This window comes from Artemia franciscana, chromosome 2, assembly GCF_032884065.1.
Source record: "Artemia franciscana chromosome 2, ASM3288406v1, whole genome shotgun sequence".
Classification (NCBI taxonomy): Eukaryota; Metazoa; Arthropoda; class Branchiopoda; order Anostraca; family Artemiidae; genus Artemia; species Artemia franciscana.
The window spans coordinates 6,451,941-6,466,329 of record NC_088864.1 but is presented as its reverse complement, the minus strand read 5'-3'; the positions used below and the strand labels follow the sequence as shown (position 1 = coordinate 6,466,329).

Below are 14,389 nucleotides of genomic sequence, written 5' to 3'. Positions count from 1 at the left end.
GAGGTATTTGTAACTTACGAAAGGGTGACCAGATCTTAACGAAATTTGATATTTAGAAGGGTCTTGCGGTTTAAAGCTCTAATTTTAAATTCCGACCAGATCCTGTGATATTGGGGGGAGTTGAAGGGGGAAACCGGAATTCTTGGAAAACGTGAAAATTGCGGTATTTTTATTTTACGAATAGGTGATCGGATCTTAATGAAATTTGATATTTAGAAGGAATTCATGTCTCAGAGCTCTTATTTCAAATCCCGACCAGATCTTTTGACATTGGGGGGAGTTGGAGGGGGAAATCTTGGAAAACACTTGGAGTGGAGGAGTTGGGATGAAGCTTGGTGTATCGAATAAGCAAATGTCCTTGATACGTGATTGACGGAACCGCACTGGATTCGCTCTCTTTGGGGGAGTTGAGGGGAGGGGTTCAGTGATTTAGCGAGTTTGGTGCTTCTGGACGTGCTAGGACGATGAAAATCGGTAGGCGTGTCAGGGAGCTGCACAAATTGACTTGATAAAGTCGTTTTCCCAGATTCGACCATCTGGCGGGCTAAAGGGAGAGGAAAAATTAGAAAATATCAGGTATTTATAACATACGAGTGGGTGATCGGATCTTAATGAATTTTGATATTTAGAAGGGCATCGTGACTCAGAGCTCTTATTTTAAATCCTGACCGGTATTAAGCCTCTTATTTTCCTTTTAAATCAATCTATTGATTCATAGAATTTTGCTAGAGCTCATACCATATGATCTCTTAGGTCTTCTTGCCTCGTCACAAGTGCCATATGAGCTCTTAGCTCTTGTTTTATTTTAGTACATCCTCGCGAGCTCCGTTTTTGTTGAGTTATTATATAAAAAATGATTATTTTCAGTAAAATTGCTCTACTAGTACTACGGAAACTTGAGTTTATCATAAGCAATACAAATCACCTTGCTTAACACCAGCACAAACAAACAGGAAAGATGTGTCCATATTTGATCTATAAAGCAATCTCGACAGTCAGCTTCCTTGACTCCTCCAGCTCCATGGAGATCTTCAGATTGTGAATAATTATGAGGTTTTAATATTCTATCTTCAAATGAGAAGAAGGAGGCAAACATCTAGAAAATAGTAGGAAAAATACATAAAAACAATACTATTAAGTAAGTAAGTACATACTAGTAAGTACTGGTAAATACATACGTTGTACATGCTTTTAAGTACAACTGTAAATGAAGCATTGTAAGATTAATCTAATCACAAGTAAAGTTAATCTATATGAGATTCCTATCATTTTTGTTCATTTTTACTCTTAAAGCTGCTCTTTAATTTCAGTTGAAAAATCTTGTTTTGTTGATTTAATTCATCATATGAGATTTCTTTAATATTGTCTTTAATTCTTCCTTTTGTGTCTATGATAAAACTTAAAAAATTACTAGTTGCATACTTGAATCCAATTTAAGCTCTGCTTAAATTTGATTGATTCTGACTTGGAGCTCACCTTCATGTTATTGACATTGAATCTCTTCAACTATCTTATTACTACTTCTTCTTATTATTATTTCTTCTTATTTCTTATATTTTCTTCTTATTAGAGACTTTCAGATTATCACAACTCCTCTTAATTCAGAGTTTGAGGTCGAATTGGCATCCAATATTCCTTGGAAGTTTCAAGTCGATCTCTCAAGCAGTTCAAGGAAAATAATGGACATACAGAGAGCCTCTTTATTTACAGAACTAAGTATGTTATTTTCAAAGAACACCCTTAGCAATAATATTCAGCAAAATCTACCCATCAAGGCAAGATTTTACATTTTATCCTAGCAAATCCTTAGAAGCTCCTAGCTGATAAGACAATCAAATTCACACGACCAACTTTTCTGCAATTAAACAATCAGTAAGAATCATCATGCAAAAGTAAATAGCAATATTGAACCCTAAAACAAACAGAATTAATTCTGTAAAGGATGGAAAAAGCTCCCTCATCAACCACCCCGTCCCTTCTGTCAATTCTTGATACATAGATAGCGAGGGGGGGGGGTATGTTTAACCTGGGAGTCGAGTGGCGTGAAACTTAGTGAAAATTTTTTCCTTGTGGAAAATTTCATCAATATTTTGATGTGGGAAGGGTTAGGAAAAGAGAAATGCATCACAAAACTTTTTATTCTGATAAATTTGGAAATTACAGCCACAAATCCTTGACCAAGGAAGACTATTGTAAACAAAATTACTCAAAGTATTTGCCCTCCTCTAACAAAAGGGGCTCAAGAGAGGGTGTTGAATTTGTCTGATTTGCTATAAAATTATATGAAACCTTGGGCTAAAGGAACCCTCATGAAGAAGAAAAATAAATACTTCCTCTTAATATTAAGCCCAAATAAGGGCTGCAAAAGTACCAATATAAATCTCCCCGCCCACATCAAATGGAATGAATTATCTTAGAGACTTCAGAGGGGACTCATTTGCTTAGAAATTAAAAAGTTCTAGCGTCATTTTTAAAGACCAAAAGCTACTGGAGGCCCCTTTTGTTTCCTTTTCTGCTACCCAGTCCTCTTCTCTCCCCTTTGATATTAAATGAAAATTTCGAGATATCAATTTTGCTTAAAAACTTTGAAATGTCAATTAAGTTTGTGTTTGGGGTAGTGTGCCCCAACATACCTAGGGCCAGCCTTTATCTCATTCAACGATAATAAATCAGCCATCAGAAATCAATCAAGTTTAAATATTACGGGAAGCTTCCAAAGGGGGGGGGGGAATCTTGGAGGAAATAAACCTATCATAAGTTTTGACACAAAACATTTTGCGAGATAAGCAAAAAATTTGCCAAACTGTCTTTGGATTTTTCATTATAAATTTTAAAAAATTATTATAACAAGCTATATGTAAAGTTAAGTCTAAACCAAACCCATGTAAAAAAAACAAAAACAAAAACAAACAAAGATAAGTAAATAATGGAAACAAATATAAGCCAAAACGAAATCCATTTTATGCTAATTTAACATAATTGAAAAAAAAGGTATTAATCAAAATAAGTTGCTATTAACAACGTTTTACAACCTGATAGCCTCTGATGCTTTACACTAGATAAGTACTTAGGAGTTGATGACTCCATTGTTTCGCAGCCCAAATTTGATGTGAGGTTTACGATTCAACTTACATGTTTCAAATGCACCCAATGCTTAATAATACTACTATTACTACAACTGACAATTCACCACGATATCAAGCCACCTGAGGCCAACACAGCTATGAACGCTCGTCCTCCATCCCAGTCTATTCAAAGCCTCCCTCTGTACACCCCACCAAGAAATTTCCATTACCCTTGAATATTTCTTTACAACTTCTTCCCACCCCAACCATGGATGAACTGCTTTCCGTTTAACCCTAGACAGTTGGCAGAGAAAGACCAATCTTTGGCAATGTGTCATCCTTCATCTGCTGGACATGCCCCAGCCATCTCAACCTTCCTCTCATTATGGCCCTAGAAAACAGGATTAAACCGCACTTTTTGTACAATATAGGGTCTGAAATAAGGACAGTCAGCTGGGTGCCCAGAAAAATCTGTACGATAATTCTATAGAAAACATCTTGTAAATCTTCATCTGCTTTTTGGAGCGCCCATGCTTCAGAACCAAATTTGACCACTGCCATCACTGCAGCTTCCAATGTTCTAATCTTAGTTTGAAGATTTACCTTAGTATTCTTCTAAACTTTTTTTTAACGGTGAAAAAAAAACCTGAACATTGGCTTTTCTACTTTTAATATCTTCACTGATCCGACTGTCTTTACTAATAATATTACCAAGGTAAGTGAAGCTGTCCACCTGATCAATCTTTTTATTACCTAACATCACCTTTTAACTTATACTTATTCCTAGCCTTAGTGACTTAGTCTTCTTGACATTAATTTTGAAACCTATTCTAGCACCTTGAACTTGCCCAACCTCTAAAGGTTAATTCATTTCCCTCACATTTTCATCTAGAATGCTTAAATCATCAGCATAATCTGAGTTCATGCACATTTTCCCTCTCCATTGGATTCTGTGTTCTCCCATTACCTTTCCCATGCTCCTCTGGACAAAATCCATCAAGATCATCCATACAAAGGGCCATTGGCAGATCCGGTTGGGGCGCGGGAGGAACACCCCTCCCCCTTATGTAGTGGCGGTTTTGAAGTTGGGATGGCTTGCTTTGGTCGGGGTTGGGACAATGTGATCCTATAAAGTAATAGTTTGTAATTGGTTTGTAATAGTTGAGTTATAAATAAGTTTTTAATTGTTAAGACTGTTTGTTTTTCTAGATAAGTATGAAACAAAGTTTCAGTTACATTATGTGGAAACGTTAGATTTTACTGATGACGCATACCACCTAAAAGTATCAAATAACATTTAAATTTATCAGGGGAATCTTTCTGTGTTACCACAAAAGCCAACTGGGAGGTGAACATCTTCATTGCGTATTAAAAAAGAGGGGAATTTGAATCATAGCTTCCTTAAACTGTTGAAATGACATTTCAGGGTTGTGGTGTCACAATAGGGTTGAAAAACGTAATACCTAAACTTCAATTTGCTATCAAAGATTTGTTTTAAGTCTTGCTAAAGCACAGAGGTGAAGAAATTAATATCATTAATTTTTTGGCTGTCATAAAATTTGTTTTTTTTTGCGAAGTGGAGTGATTTTTACAACCTTGTTATTTTTGAGGGGATTTGTATAATAAAATGTAAATGAATGAAATGTGCAAAGATATTATTAATTTACGGTTAGCAAATGGTGGCCACTTTGCTGTTTAATTTTTTCTAATTAAAGGTCTGTGTTACATGACATATCATTGCCTCTGTTCATCCTAGAACATTGAAATAAAGGTCAGACTCTTTAGAAAAATCTGAACTTTAATAAGGGTCTGTATTAGTATGTGCTTAAAACTAAGTATAGGAGCCAAAATACTCCTTCAAAGGTCGGATTAATCATTTAAGAAAAATAGTCTTCTTAAAATAGCTTATTAAAGAAGGCAAAAAAATATGCGTTTACTTAGATTGGTCTCTGAATTCTCAGATTAAATCAGTGGAACGGCATCGATCTTTTTTCAAACTTTTACTGGTTTTTGTAACTTACTCTTTGTTGTAACAGTACTTCAATCATTTTAACTTCAACAAATTTATTAGAAGTTTAATCTTCACCAGATTTTTGATTAAATTTATGGCCATTTCCACTACCTACCCATGACATATAGTTGTTGAGGTTCCCTTCAAATTGTCGGCATTTTTGTTTGCAAATTTATTAGAGCAAACGATTATGCACCCCCTGCTAAGGAAAATCCTGGATCCGCCCCTGCTAAGGGGAATAGATCACAATCCTGCTTAACTTCTGATTTAATAGAAACCAGTAGCTAACCTCATTTCCTACATGCAGCAGTGTTATTTTCGTACATATCACTAATCACTTTAATGTATTTTTCTGGTATACCATACAAGGATAAGACCTTTGCTAAAGCTCTTCTATCAACAGAACCAAAGCCTTGCTAGAAATCTATCAAACTAAGGACCAATAGTGTTTGACAATCAGAGACCTTTCAATTATTAACCTCAGAGTAGAAGTTTCGTCAACATATCCACAATCCTTTCTGAAATCACACTTGTCTTCCTTTATAACTTTGTCTACAGCCTCTCTCATTTTAAAAAGTATCACATTACTAAGTAATTTACAACCACCACAGATCATGCTAATGCCTAAATAATTATCACACTCACTCTTATTACTTTTCTTATATAACCAGGTATAACCAGGATATTCCTTGAATTGCTAAGTACTACCCCTTTTTTGAAAATCATATTCATTATCATCAGTACCTGATTTCTAAACTCAGAGCCACCATATTTAAGAAACTCAATTACCACACTATCAGCACTTGTGGCCATATTATTTTTTTTATCTCTTTAGTAGTATTGCTGATTCTTCCTCACAAAAAAAAAATCTTCCTTTACATCCAAGACATAATGAACTTTTTCATTTTCCTTAACATCATTTCCTGCAACTGTATCTTGGTTTAGCACATTCTCAAAATGTTTTGCCCATCTCTCTTTAACTCTTTCCTCATCACCATTTGTAGCCCTGTTTCTATCTTTAACTGGGCCAAGTCTGGATTGATTACTCCCTTTGAATTTATTAACATACCAGTACAATATTTTACCATTATGCCGTCTAGTGGGATCTTCCAGATTCTTAGAAATTTTATTCATAGCCTCCTTAGTTTATATTTTAATACTTTTTCCACTTCTTTACATTCCTCTTATTCTCATATGACTTATCATTGAGATAATTCTTCAGCCAGCCCCCTCTCCTCTCTATTAAACATAAAGCATTGTTACTAATATTCCTAGCTACATTCGCAACTTTCTTCCCTAAGATACCATCAGCAACTTCATATATTGTTTTTCAAAAATTACTCTATCCATCTCATAGATTGTCAAATTTTAAACTTACTGGTTTAGTATTCAACTTTTCCTGGCAAATTTCTCTCAAATTCTTATCCTGTAGTCTACCAAGATCATAACTTCTTGGGAGGTAGTTATCCTTCCTAAATTTCAGCTTTAAATTAACCCTAGACACTAATAGATGATGATCTTTACTTTTAACATCAATAACAGCACTGCACATTCAATAGTATGTTTGATTGATCCTGCCAGTGTTTGGTTTAAAATAACATAATGAGCAATGTTTTTTGCTTTACCATTATGTGAATAATGGGTCATTTTATGACCAAAAACTGTATTGGTTATAACTAGAATTTTATACCAATAAAAATTGCAGCAGTCTGTAGCCATGACTGTTTACTTTTCCTGTGCAAAATTTACCTTGGCTAAGATATCATCTATCCCTATGACCAAAAACTGTATTGGTTATAACTAGAATTTTATACCAATAAAAACTGCAGCAGTCTGTAGCCATGACTGTTTACTTTTCCTATGCAAAATTTACCTTGGCTAAGATATCATCTATCCCTATTTCTCCAAACTTGGGCATTAAAATCTCCTAATAAAACATTATATTTCTACCTTGGGCCCTGTGTATATGCTCCTATGACTATAAGTAATATTCATCTCTGTCACGAACATTTCCATCAGTCAGGTCTACAGGGGCATATGTTACTATAACTGATGCCCTGAACTTTTTATTCATAAAACAAGATACGTATCTATTTTTACTATTATAGACTAAACTACATGACTTTTGAGGAACAAATACCTTACAGTGCAGCATTACTTTCTTTGCAACTAGGAAGCTCAATACATATTTACCCTCCTAAATTGATATCTCAATAATTTGAATTTAATAAATTTATATATTTTGAATCAGCATCAAAAGTCAATACTTTAGTAGATTAATTTTTAAAAATATCTAAAAGTTTTGAAGTCCCTACTAAAAAGTAATTACTAACAACTGTTTAATATATAACAATCCTTATAAAGCCTGTACCTAGAGTTCTTCTGCTAAAATGAACTACCTTCAGTACAAGAGTAGGCTGGACAATGCACTATTTAATATTTCCTGTCAAGAATTGCAATATCTGAAAGTTTTGCCATTGTACATTATCATAAGTCAGAATTGTTTATCCTTCCAACAAGCAGAAATCCCATCCAGTTTGTTCAGACTGACATGCTTTCAAATACTCTACCAGAAGAAATACTCTACCTCTACCATAAGAAATGTATTAAATATATGTTTGAAATATAAGGAAAGCATTTCAATATGTACTTCAAATACATGTATTCAGATACTGTCCAATCACTGAATACAAGTCACTTTGCTTAAGAGCAGCAGCACAAACAAAGAGGTGAGATGCATCCATATTTCTTTAGAACGAACTACTATCCACTTCCTTGACTCCATCAAGTCATTATTAATTGTCAGATTCTGAAATTTATAAATTTTAATATTGTGTCTTCAAAAAGAATATGGACAACAAAAACCTAGAAAATAGCTGAAAGTAACATGCATAAAAATCATTAATAAAAGCCTTTCATACCTATAAGGACATATGTAATGAAAGTGCTTAAAAAATAAAACTTTGTCTGAAACCATTAAGCTATTAGGATTCCACCTACATTTGTTGTGCTTATACAGGGCAAATCTTCGTACAGTATTCAATAAAAAAACAAGAGCTAAGAGTTAATATGGCACTTGTGACGAGCTTGGAAGAGCCAAGAGCTCATATGGTATGAGCTCTGGCAAAATTCTAAGAATCAACAGATTGCTTTAAAAGGAAAATCAGTAGATTAATGCCGGTGGGGAATTAAAATAAGTGCTTTGAGTCATGAGGTCCTTCTAAATATCAATTTCATTAAGATCCGATCACCCACTCATAAGTTAAAAATAATTCAATTTTTCTAATTTTTCGTCTCCCTTCGGCCCCCCAGAAGGTCGAACCGACTAAAATGACTGTATCAAGTCAATTTGTGCAGCTCCCTGACACGCCTACCAATTTTCATCATCCTAGCATGTCCTGAAGCACCAAACTCGCCAAAGCACTGAACCCCACCCCCTAACTCCTCCAAGAGAGCGGATCCAGTCCGGTTACATCAATCTCGTCTATACAACATTTATAAGCGTTTTCCAAGATTTCCAGTTTCCCCCTCCAATGTCACCAGTTCTGGTCGGGATTTAAAATATGACTTCTAAAGCACAAGATCATTCTAAAGATCAAAGTTCATTAAGATCTGATAACCCGTTTGTAAGTTACAAATACCTCATTTTTTCTAATTTTTCCGAATTACCCCCCCCCCTCCAAACTCCACCAAAGAGAGGGATCCGGTCGAGTTATTTCCGTTACATATCTTGGACTTGTGCTTATTCTAACCACCAAATTTCATCCTGATCTCTGCTTTAAGCATTTTCCAAGATTTCTGCCCCCCCCCCCAATGACACTTGATCCGGTCAGGATTTAAAATACGAGATTCGAGTTACAAAATCCTTCTAAATATGAAATTTCATTAAGATCCGATCACTCCTTTTTAAATTAAAAATACCTCATTTTTTAATTTTTTAGATTTAACCTCCTCCCCACTCCCCCAAAGGGAGAGGAATATGTCAATCATGTATCTAGGGCTTGTGCTTATTTTTTCCACCAAGTTCTATCCCGATCCCTCCACTCTAAGCGTTTTCAAAGATTTTAGGCCCCCAAACTCCCCCCTCAATGTCACCGGATCCGGTCGGGATTTAAAATAAGAGCTCTGAGACACGATATCCTCCCAAATATCCAATTTCATTAAGATCTGATCACTCATTTGTAATTTAAAAATACATCATTTTTTTCTAATTTTTAAGATTTAACCTCCCCCCCCAACTCCCCCAAAGAGGGCGGGTCCGTTCCAGTTATGTTAATCACGTATCTAAGACTTATGATTATTTTTCCCACCGAGTCTCATCCCAATCCCTCCACTCTAAGCGTTTTCCGAGATTTTAGCCCCCCCCCCCGAACTCTCCGCAATGTCACAGGATCTAGTCGGGATTTAAAAAAAGCTCTGAAACACAATATCCTTCCAAACGTCAAATTTCATTAATATCCGATCACTCCTTCGTAAGTTAAAAATACCTCGTTTTTTTCTAATTTTTCAGAATTAACCCTCCCCCCCACTCCCTCCAAAGAGATCGGATTCGTTCCGATTATGTAAATTATGTATCTAGGACTTGTGATGATTTTTTCCACCAAGTTTCATCCTGATCCCTCCACTCTAAGTATTTTCCAAGATTTTAGGTTCCTCACCCCCCCCCCCAACTCTCCTCAATGTCATCGGATCTGGTGGGGATTTAAAATAAGAGCACTGAGACACAATATCCTTCCAAACATCAAATTTCATTAAGATCTGATCACCCATTTGTAGGTTAAAAATACCTCATTTTTTTAACTTTTCTGATTTAACAGTCCCCCCACTCCCCCCCCCCATATGGTCGAATCAGGAAACGACAATTTCCAATTTAATCTGGTCTGGTTCCTTATACGCCTGAAAAATTTCATTGTCCTAGCTTACCTGGAAGTGCCTAAAGTAGCAAAAACAGGACAGACAGGCCAACAGACAGACCAAAAGACTGACAGAATTTGCAATTGTTATATGTCACTTGGTAGATACCAACTGCCATAAAACAGCTTTCTCATAGGAGAGTAAATAGAAATATTAAAACAAACCTAATGTTTTTCTAATGGTGGGGATGTATCCCTTACCTCTAACCCTGTTCTTCATACTAACAATGTATGGAGTTTTGAAAATGCTTCTCATTCTCATTCTAATAGCCCTTCTATTAGAGAACTTGTTGTAAAAGAATTGGAACAAAAAAAATTTCAAATCTCAGTAGGAGCCAGCACTCGTAATATTTGGAATAATTTCGCTTGTCCAAAATTATAATGATACTCTTTACTTTTGTTTGGAAAAACTTTTTATCTTTTTGTTTCTTATAGCAAAAACTTGTTCACTTTAAAACCTAGAAGGACTAACTTCAAAAGTAAATATGTGTATGTATAAATATGTATTTATGTATATCCACAGCATAAAAACAACAGATAATATTCAAATTTTGCAGAGGGAAAATTTTTGGTCTCTTATTAATGTTTGGTGTTATTGTATAATTTGAATTAGAAATAAAGCTTCTTTTTGTGGCGTTTAATTTCCTGTTTCTAAAATAATGCAAACTTCATCTATTTATAGCTATAAATGACTACTATAAAATTAATAAGTTGTGTATATTTAGATTCATTATAAATAATAAACGTTTTTATTTCATATTTTGTGATATAAATTTTACTAGAAGTTTGGTTTCAGTTGACAAGGGTTGTTCTTTACTTCCAGTTTTTTTCCAAAAGCTGTTTCACCTAAGTGAGATTAAATTCTATAAATTTTACATATTTGGAATGCTCTTTACAAAACTTCTTTTTTAGGATAAAAGATCTAAAGCTCAACTGGCCAGCCATAGCAAAACAAATAAATGAATAAGAATATGACAATTGAGTATATTGTCAGTAAAAGGAAATAAAGACAACAAAAATCAAACAGAGATTTTCCCATGCATAACCAGGTGTCTTTAGCATAGAAAAATGTAGAATCTAATACTAAAATAATGTAACTAAAAACACAATATAACAGTTTATATAAATATAATTAATCCATTTAGATTAAGTCCATCCATAGTTGACTTTGTCTGTCATTAGGATATGTTGTTAAAACTTTAAGACCTGTGTCAAAGATTAGAAAGCATTTTCTAAAATTAGGCTCAAGCGTTAAATGTGTGGCCAAGATTAGGGTTACTGCTGTCTATCAGTACATTTTGAATTGTGAGTGATGTGCATCATTAAACCATTCAAGCTACCATACTAATTAAAAAGACTTTGCAACAAGACTTTGAAACATAATCTGATGTTACAATAATTTACCTGTCCAGAGCGGATAAGCTGACCATCTACTGGGTATCACATGCTAGCAACTAGTGGTAATAGTGACCAGGAAGTCCAAAAAAAAGGACAAAACAACAAAACATGATAAATGGGTCTATGGCAAGCAATAGGAAATGAAAAAAAACAACAAAAATCTAAAAGCTTTTTTACCCATTTACAACAAGGCATTTTCAGCATAGAACAAAAAAAGTAGAATTGCGAACTAAAATAACTTAGGCCTAAATGAAAGTAAATATAAACCAAAAAAGACTAACTACCCTCAAGAAACCTCAAAAGCAACTGATATTAGTTACTTTTGTGGTTTGAAGAGTGTAGTCAGGAATTGTACATGTGAGTTTCATTTAATTTTTATTCTATTACTTTCCTTTTACCGGCCATATATCTATTTGACATTTTCAGATTAATTTTTTTGTTTGTCATTATTATAGAGTTCCTAGCCACTAATAGCATAAAGTGCTTGGGTTAGATGCCCAGTAGTTGGCCAGCCAATCCAGTCTTTAACAGCTAATTCACTGTAAAATCTCTATTACCCTACCTAGAAACTGGGTTGTTTCACTATCAGATGTCACAAATATTTTTAAAAAGCAACTGAGTAGCTTAAATATTCTACCCATATAACAACTCTCACAGTTTCATATATACTGATAGACAATAGTGGAACCTAATCTTGGCAACACATTGAAAGCTTCAGTCTAATCTTGGAAAATGCTGTCTAATCTTTAACATGGGTCTTAAATTTTGAACAACATATCCTAAGGACAGACATAGTCAATGTTGGATCAACTTAGTTTAAAATAAGGGTACTTATTGGTTATATAATAGAACTGCACATGGGAAGTGAAGTTCAATTATTGATAATGAAAACAAATGAATTACAATGAATATATATTACTTTAGAAACAAATTTGGGCTATATATTTGCACATTAGGGGTTGGGGGGTTGGTAAAGCATAACATATATTAAATGTGTAAACTAACCATTGTTGTATTTAATATATGCTATGTTTTACACCCCTCCCCCCTAATGTGCAAATATATAGCACAAACTTTTGATGAGACACTATTTTCTATCACTAGTCAAAGCAAACAAATTGGTTATTATCCCATCTGACCTTTGCCATCCTAATGATCAACAGTATAAAGAAGCTACTTGACCATTTTCTTGTGTTGAAATTTTATAGTGTCTATTATATAACCAATAAGTACAAAAATAAGTAGGAAAACAATTGCATTTCTATAAACTAGATTGTGCAGCAAACTTTTGTCTAAATTCAAATTTTTAACACAAGATGTTTTCTAAATTTATAGCCAGTCAATCCTAGCTAGTCCTAATCATTCCTATTCATAATCATTGGTCAATCATATATATCTAAGTCTATACACATATTATCCCAGATTAGAAGCCTGCTGTCTATGCACAGGAAATATAATTTTCAATCAGAACATCCGGCCAAGATTAGGTACAGGTAAAGTACTGGGGGTCTTACCATGTTTACCTAGAGTTAGTCACCAACTACTGTCTGGTGAGAAAAACTCATAAAACTCAACATTTTTATTTAAACATAAATAAAACTAAGTTTTCATCCTAACTAATAAGCAAAAAATGTAGGGTAAAATTCTAGTTTAATGACTTCTTGCTATCTCAGAAAGGGGTTAGGTTAGGAAAATGAAACTTTTGGGGATGGATCTATGGGCCAAAGTATACCCTTGGAAGTAAACCTTAATTTTCAGTTACCAGTTGCTTTTTCTCTGCCTTTAGTTCTGAAAATGCAATTCTTGCTATTTGAGTAGAATTCTGAGCCATATCAATATTTTTTTTTTTTTTCAAAAATTTAGGAAATGTATTTGCAAATCTTTAAAACCTTATAAATTGGGATTGAGTAAAGTTGTGAAGCTGAAAACAATTTTGTTGTACTTCATTCAAGCAGAAGATCTATTTTGCAAGGTTTCACTTTTATAACATACATATTTTTAAAGGTCATAAAAGGTCAGGAACCTCTAGAGGGAGAGGGAGTAGAGGTAGTTACTTCAAAATACCTTCCCAGGACATACTTTAGCCTGTAGACCCATCACTGAAAGTTTCATTTTCCTAACCTAACCCCTTTTCAAAATAGCAAGAAGTCACTAAACTAGAATTTTACCCAATGTAGATATGTACTGTATAGACTATTATAGAATATAAATTTCAATATATTAGAATTTTCTTTAGTTTGAAAACTTTATAGCCTCTCTTAACCTAGGTTAAACATGGGGCAGTCAAGGGGACAGAAGTGAATTTTCAAGAACACAACTTTAACCTGAAGTTATGAGCATAAATTTAGAAAACCAAAAACTCATTTCTCTTAATTTTGACATTTTTGCTTCTGCAGAGCCACTAACAACATAGCCTACTGATTAAATTTGAAAATCTTTAAAGCTTATAAATCAGGATTAAAATAAGACATGAACAGCAAGTTTTAGGACTCACAAACTAGGGAAGGGGGGAGTACGGGCAATAAAAGGAATTTAATAGTCAATTAGATATCCTAGAAGGAGCATAAAGTTATAAAACAAAAGGAATTTAATGCAGGCAATGAAAAATAATTTACAGAAATTTTCAAAAAGATCCTCAGACCCTTTAAATCATGTCAGTAGCCTAGTACTGATCTAATCTTCAAAGGATATAGGCCTCTTTCTAAAAACTAGGTTTGGTTTCAGTTCTTAGAGGGGTTAAAATGTAAATTCTTCTATGTTTAATTTCTGAATTAGGCATATAAAAAAGGTGTCAAGTTATTCACTTTTGTCCTAAGTTGAAAAGTGCAAAATTTACCCAAAATAATTAGCCTAGGTAGCAATACTATCCAATTATAAGAAACAGGTATTGATCCAAATGAGTCACTGATTCACAAATGTACCAAGGGAGTCACAAACAAATGTCATCCACTTGCACTAATTTTTCTTTAAAAAAAATTAAGCATCTGATGCATCCTATTAGC

At 34.1% G+C, this 14,389-nt stretch overlaps 1 protein-coding gene across 12 annotated transcripts in view; it reads right to left on the bottom strand.

The window, feature by feature from the left end:
• The window catches only part of LOC136036571 (zinc finger protein ZFP2-like), a 36,560-nt gene extending 22,173 nt beyond the window's left edge, over positions 1-14,387 (bottom strand). The window contains exons 1-4 of one of the 12 annotated variants that reach the window (XM_065718908.1): positions 14,224-14,387; positions 7,476-7,885; positions 3,946-4,191; positions 926-1,096 (exon numbers count right to left, since the gene is read on the bottom strand). In XM_065718908.1, coding sequence (XP_065574980.1) covers positions 926-968 — 43 coding nt within the window. In that variant the 5' untranslated portion in view covers positions 969-1,096; positions 3,946-4,191; positions 7,476-7,885; positions 14,224-14,387. Of the gene's footprint in view, positions 1-925; positions 1,097-3,945; positions 4,192-7,475; positions 7,886-11,393; positions 11,479-14,002; positions 14,178-14,223 lie in introns of those variants that run through there. The other 11 variants (XM_065718874.1, XM_065718886.1, XM_065718901.1 and 8 more) reach the window with 11 other exon arrangements.
• Between the last annotated feature and the right edge of the window lie 2 nt (positions 14,388-14,389).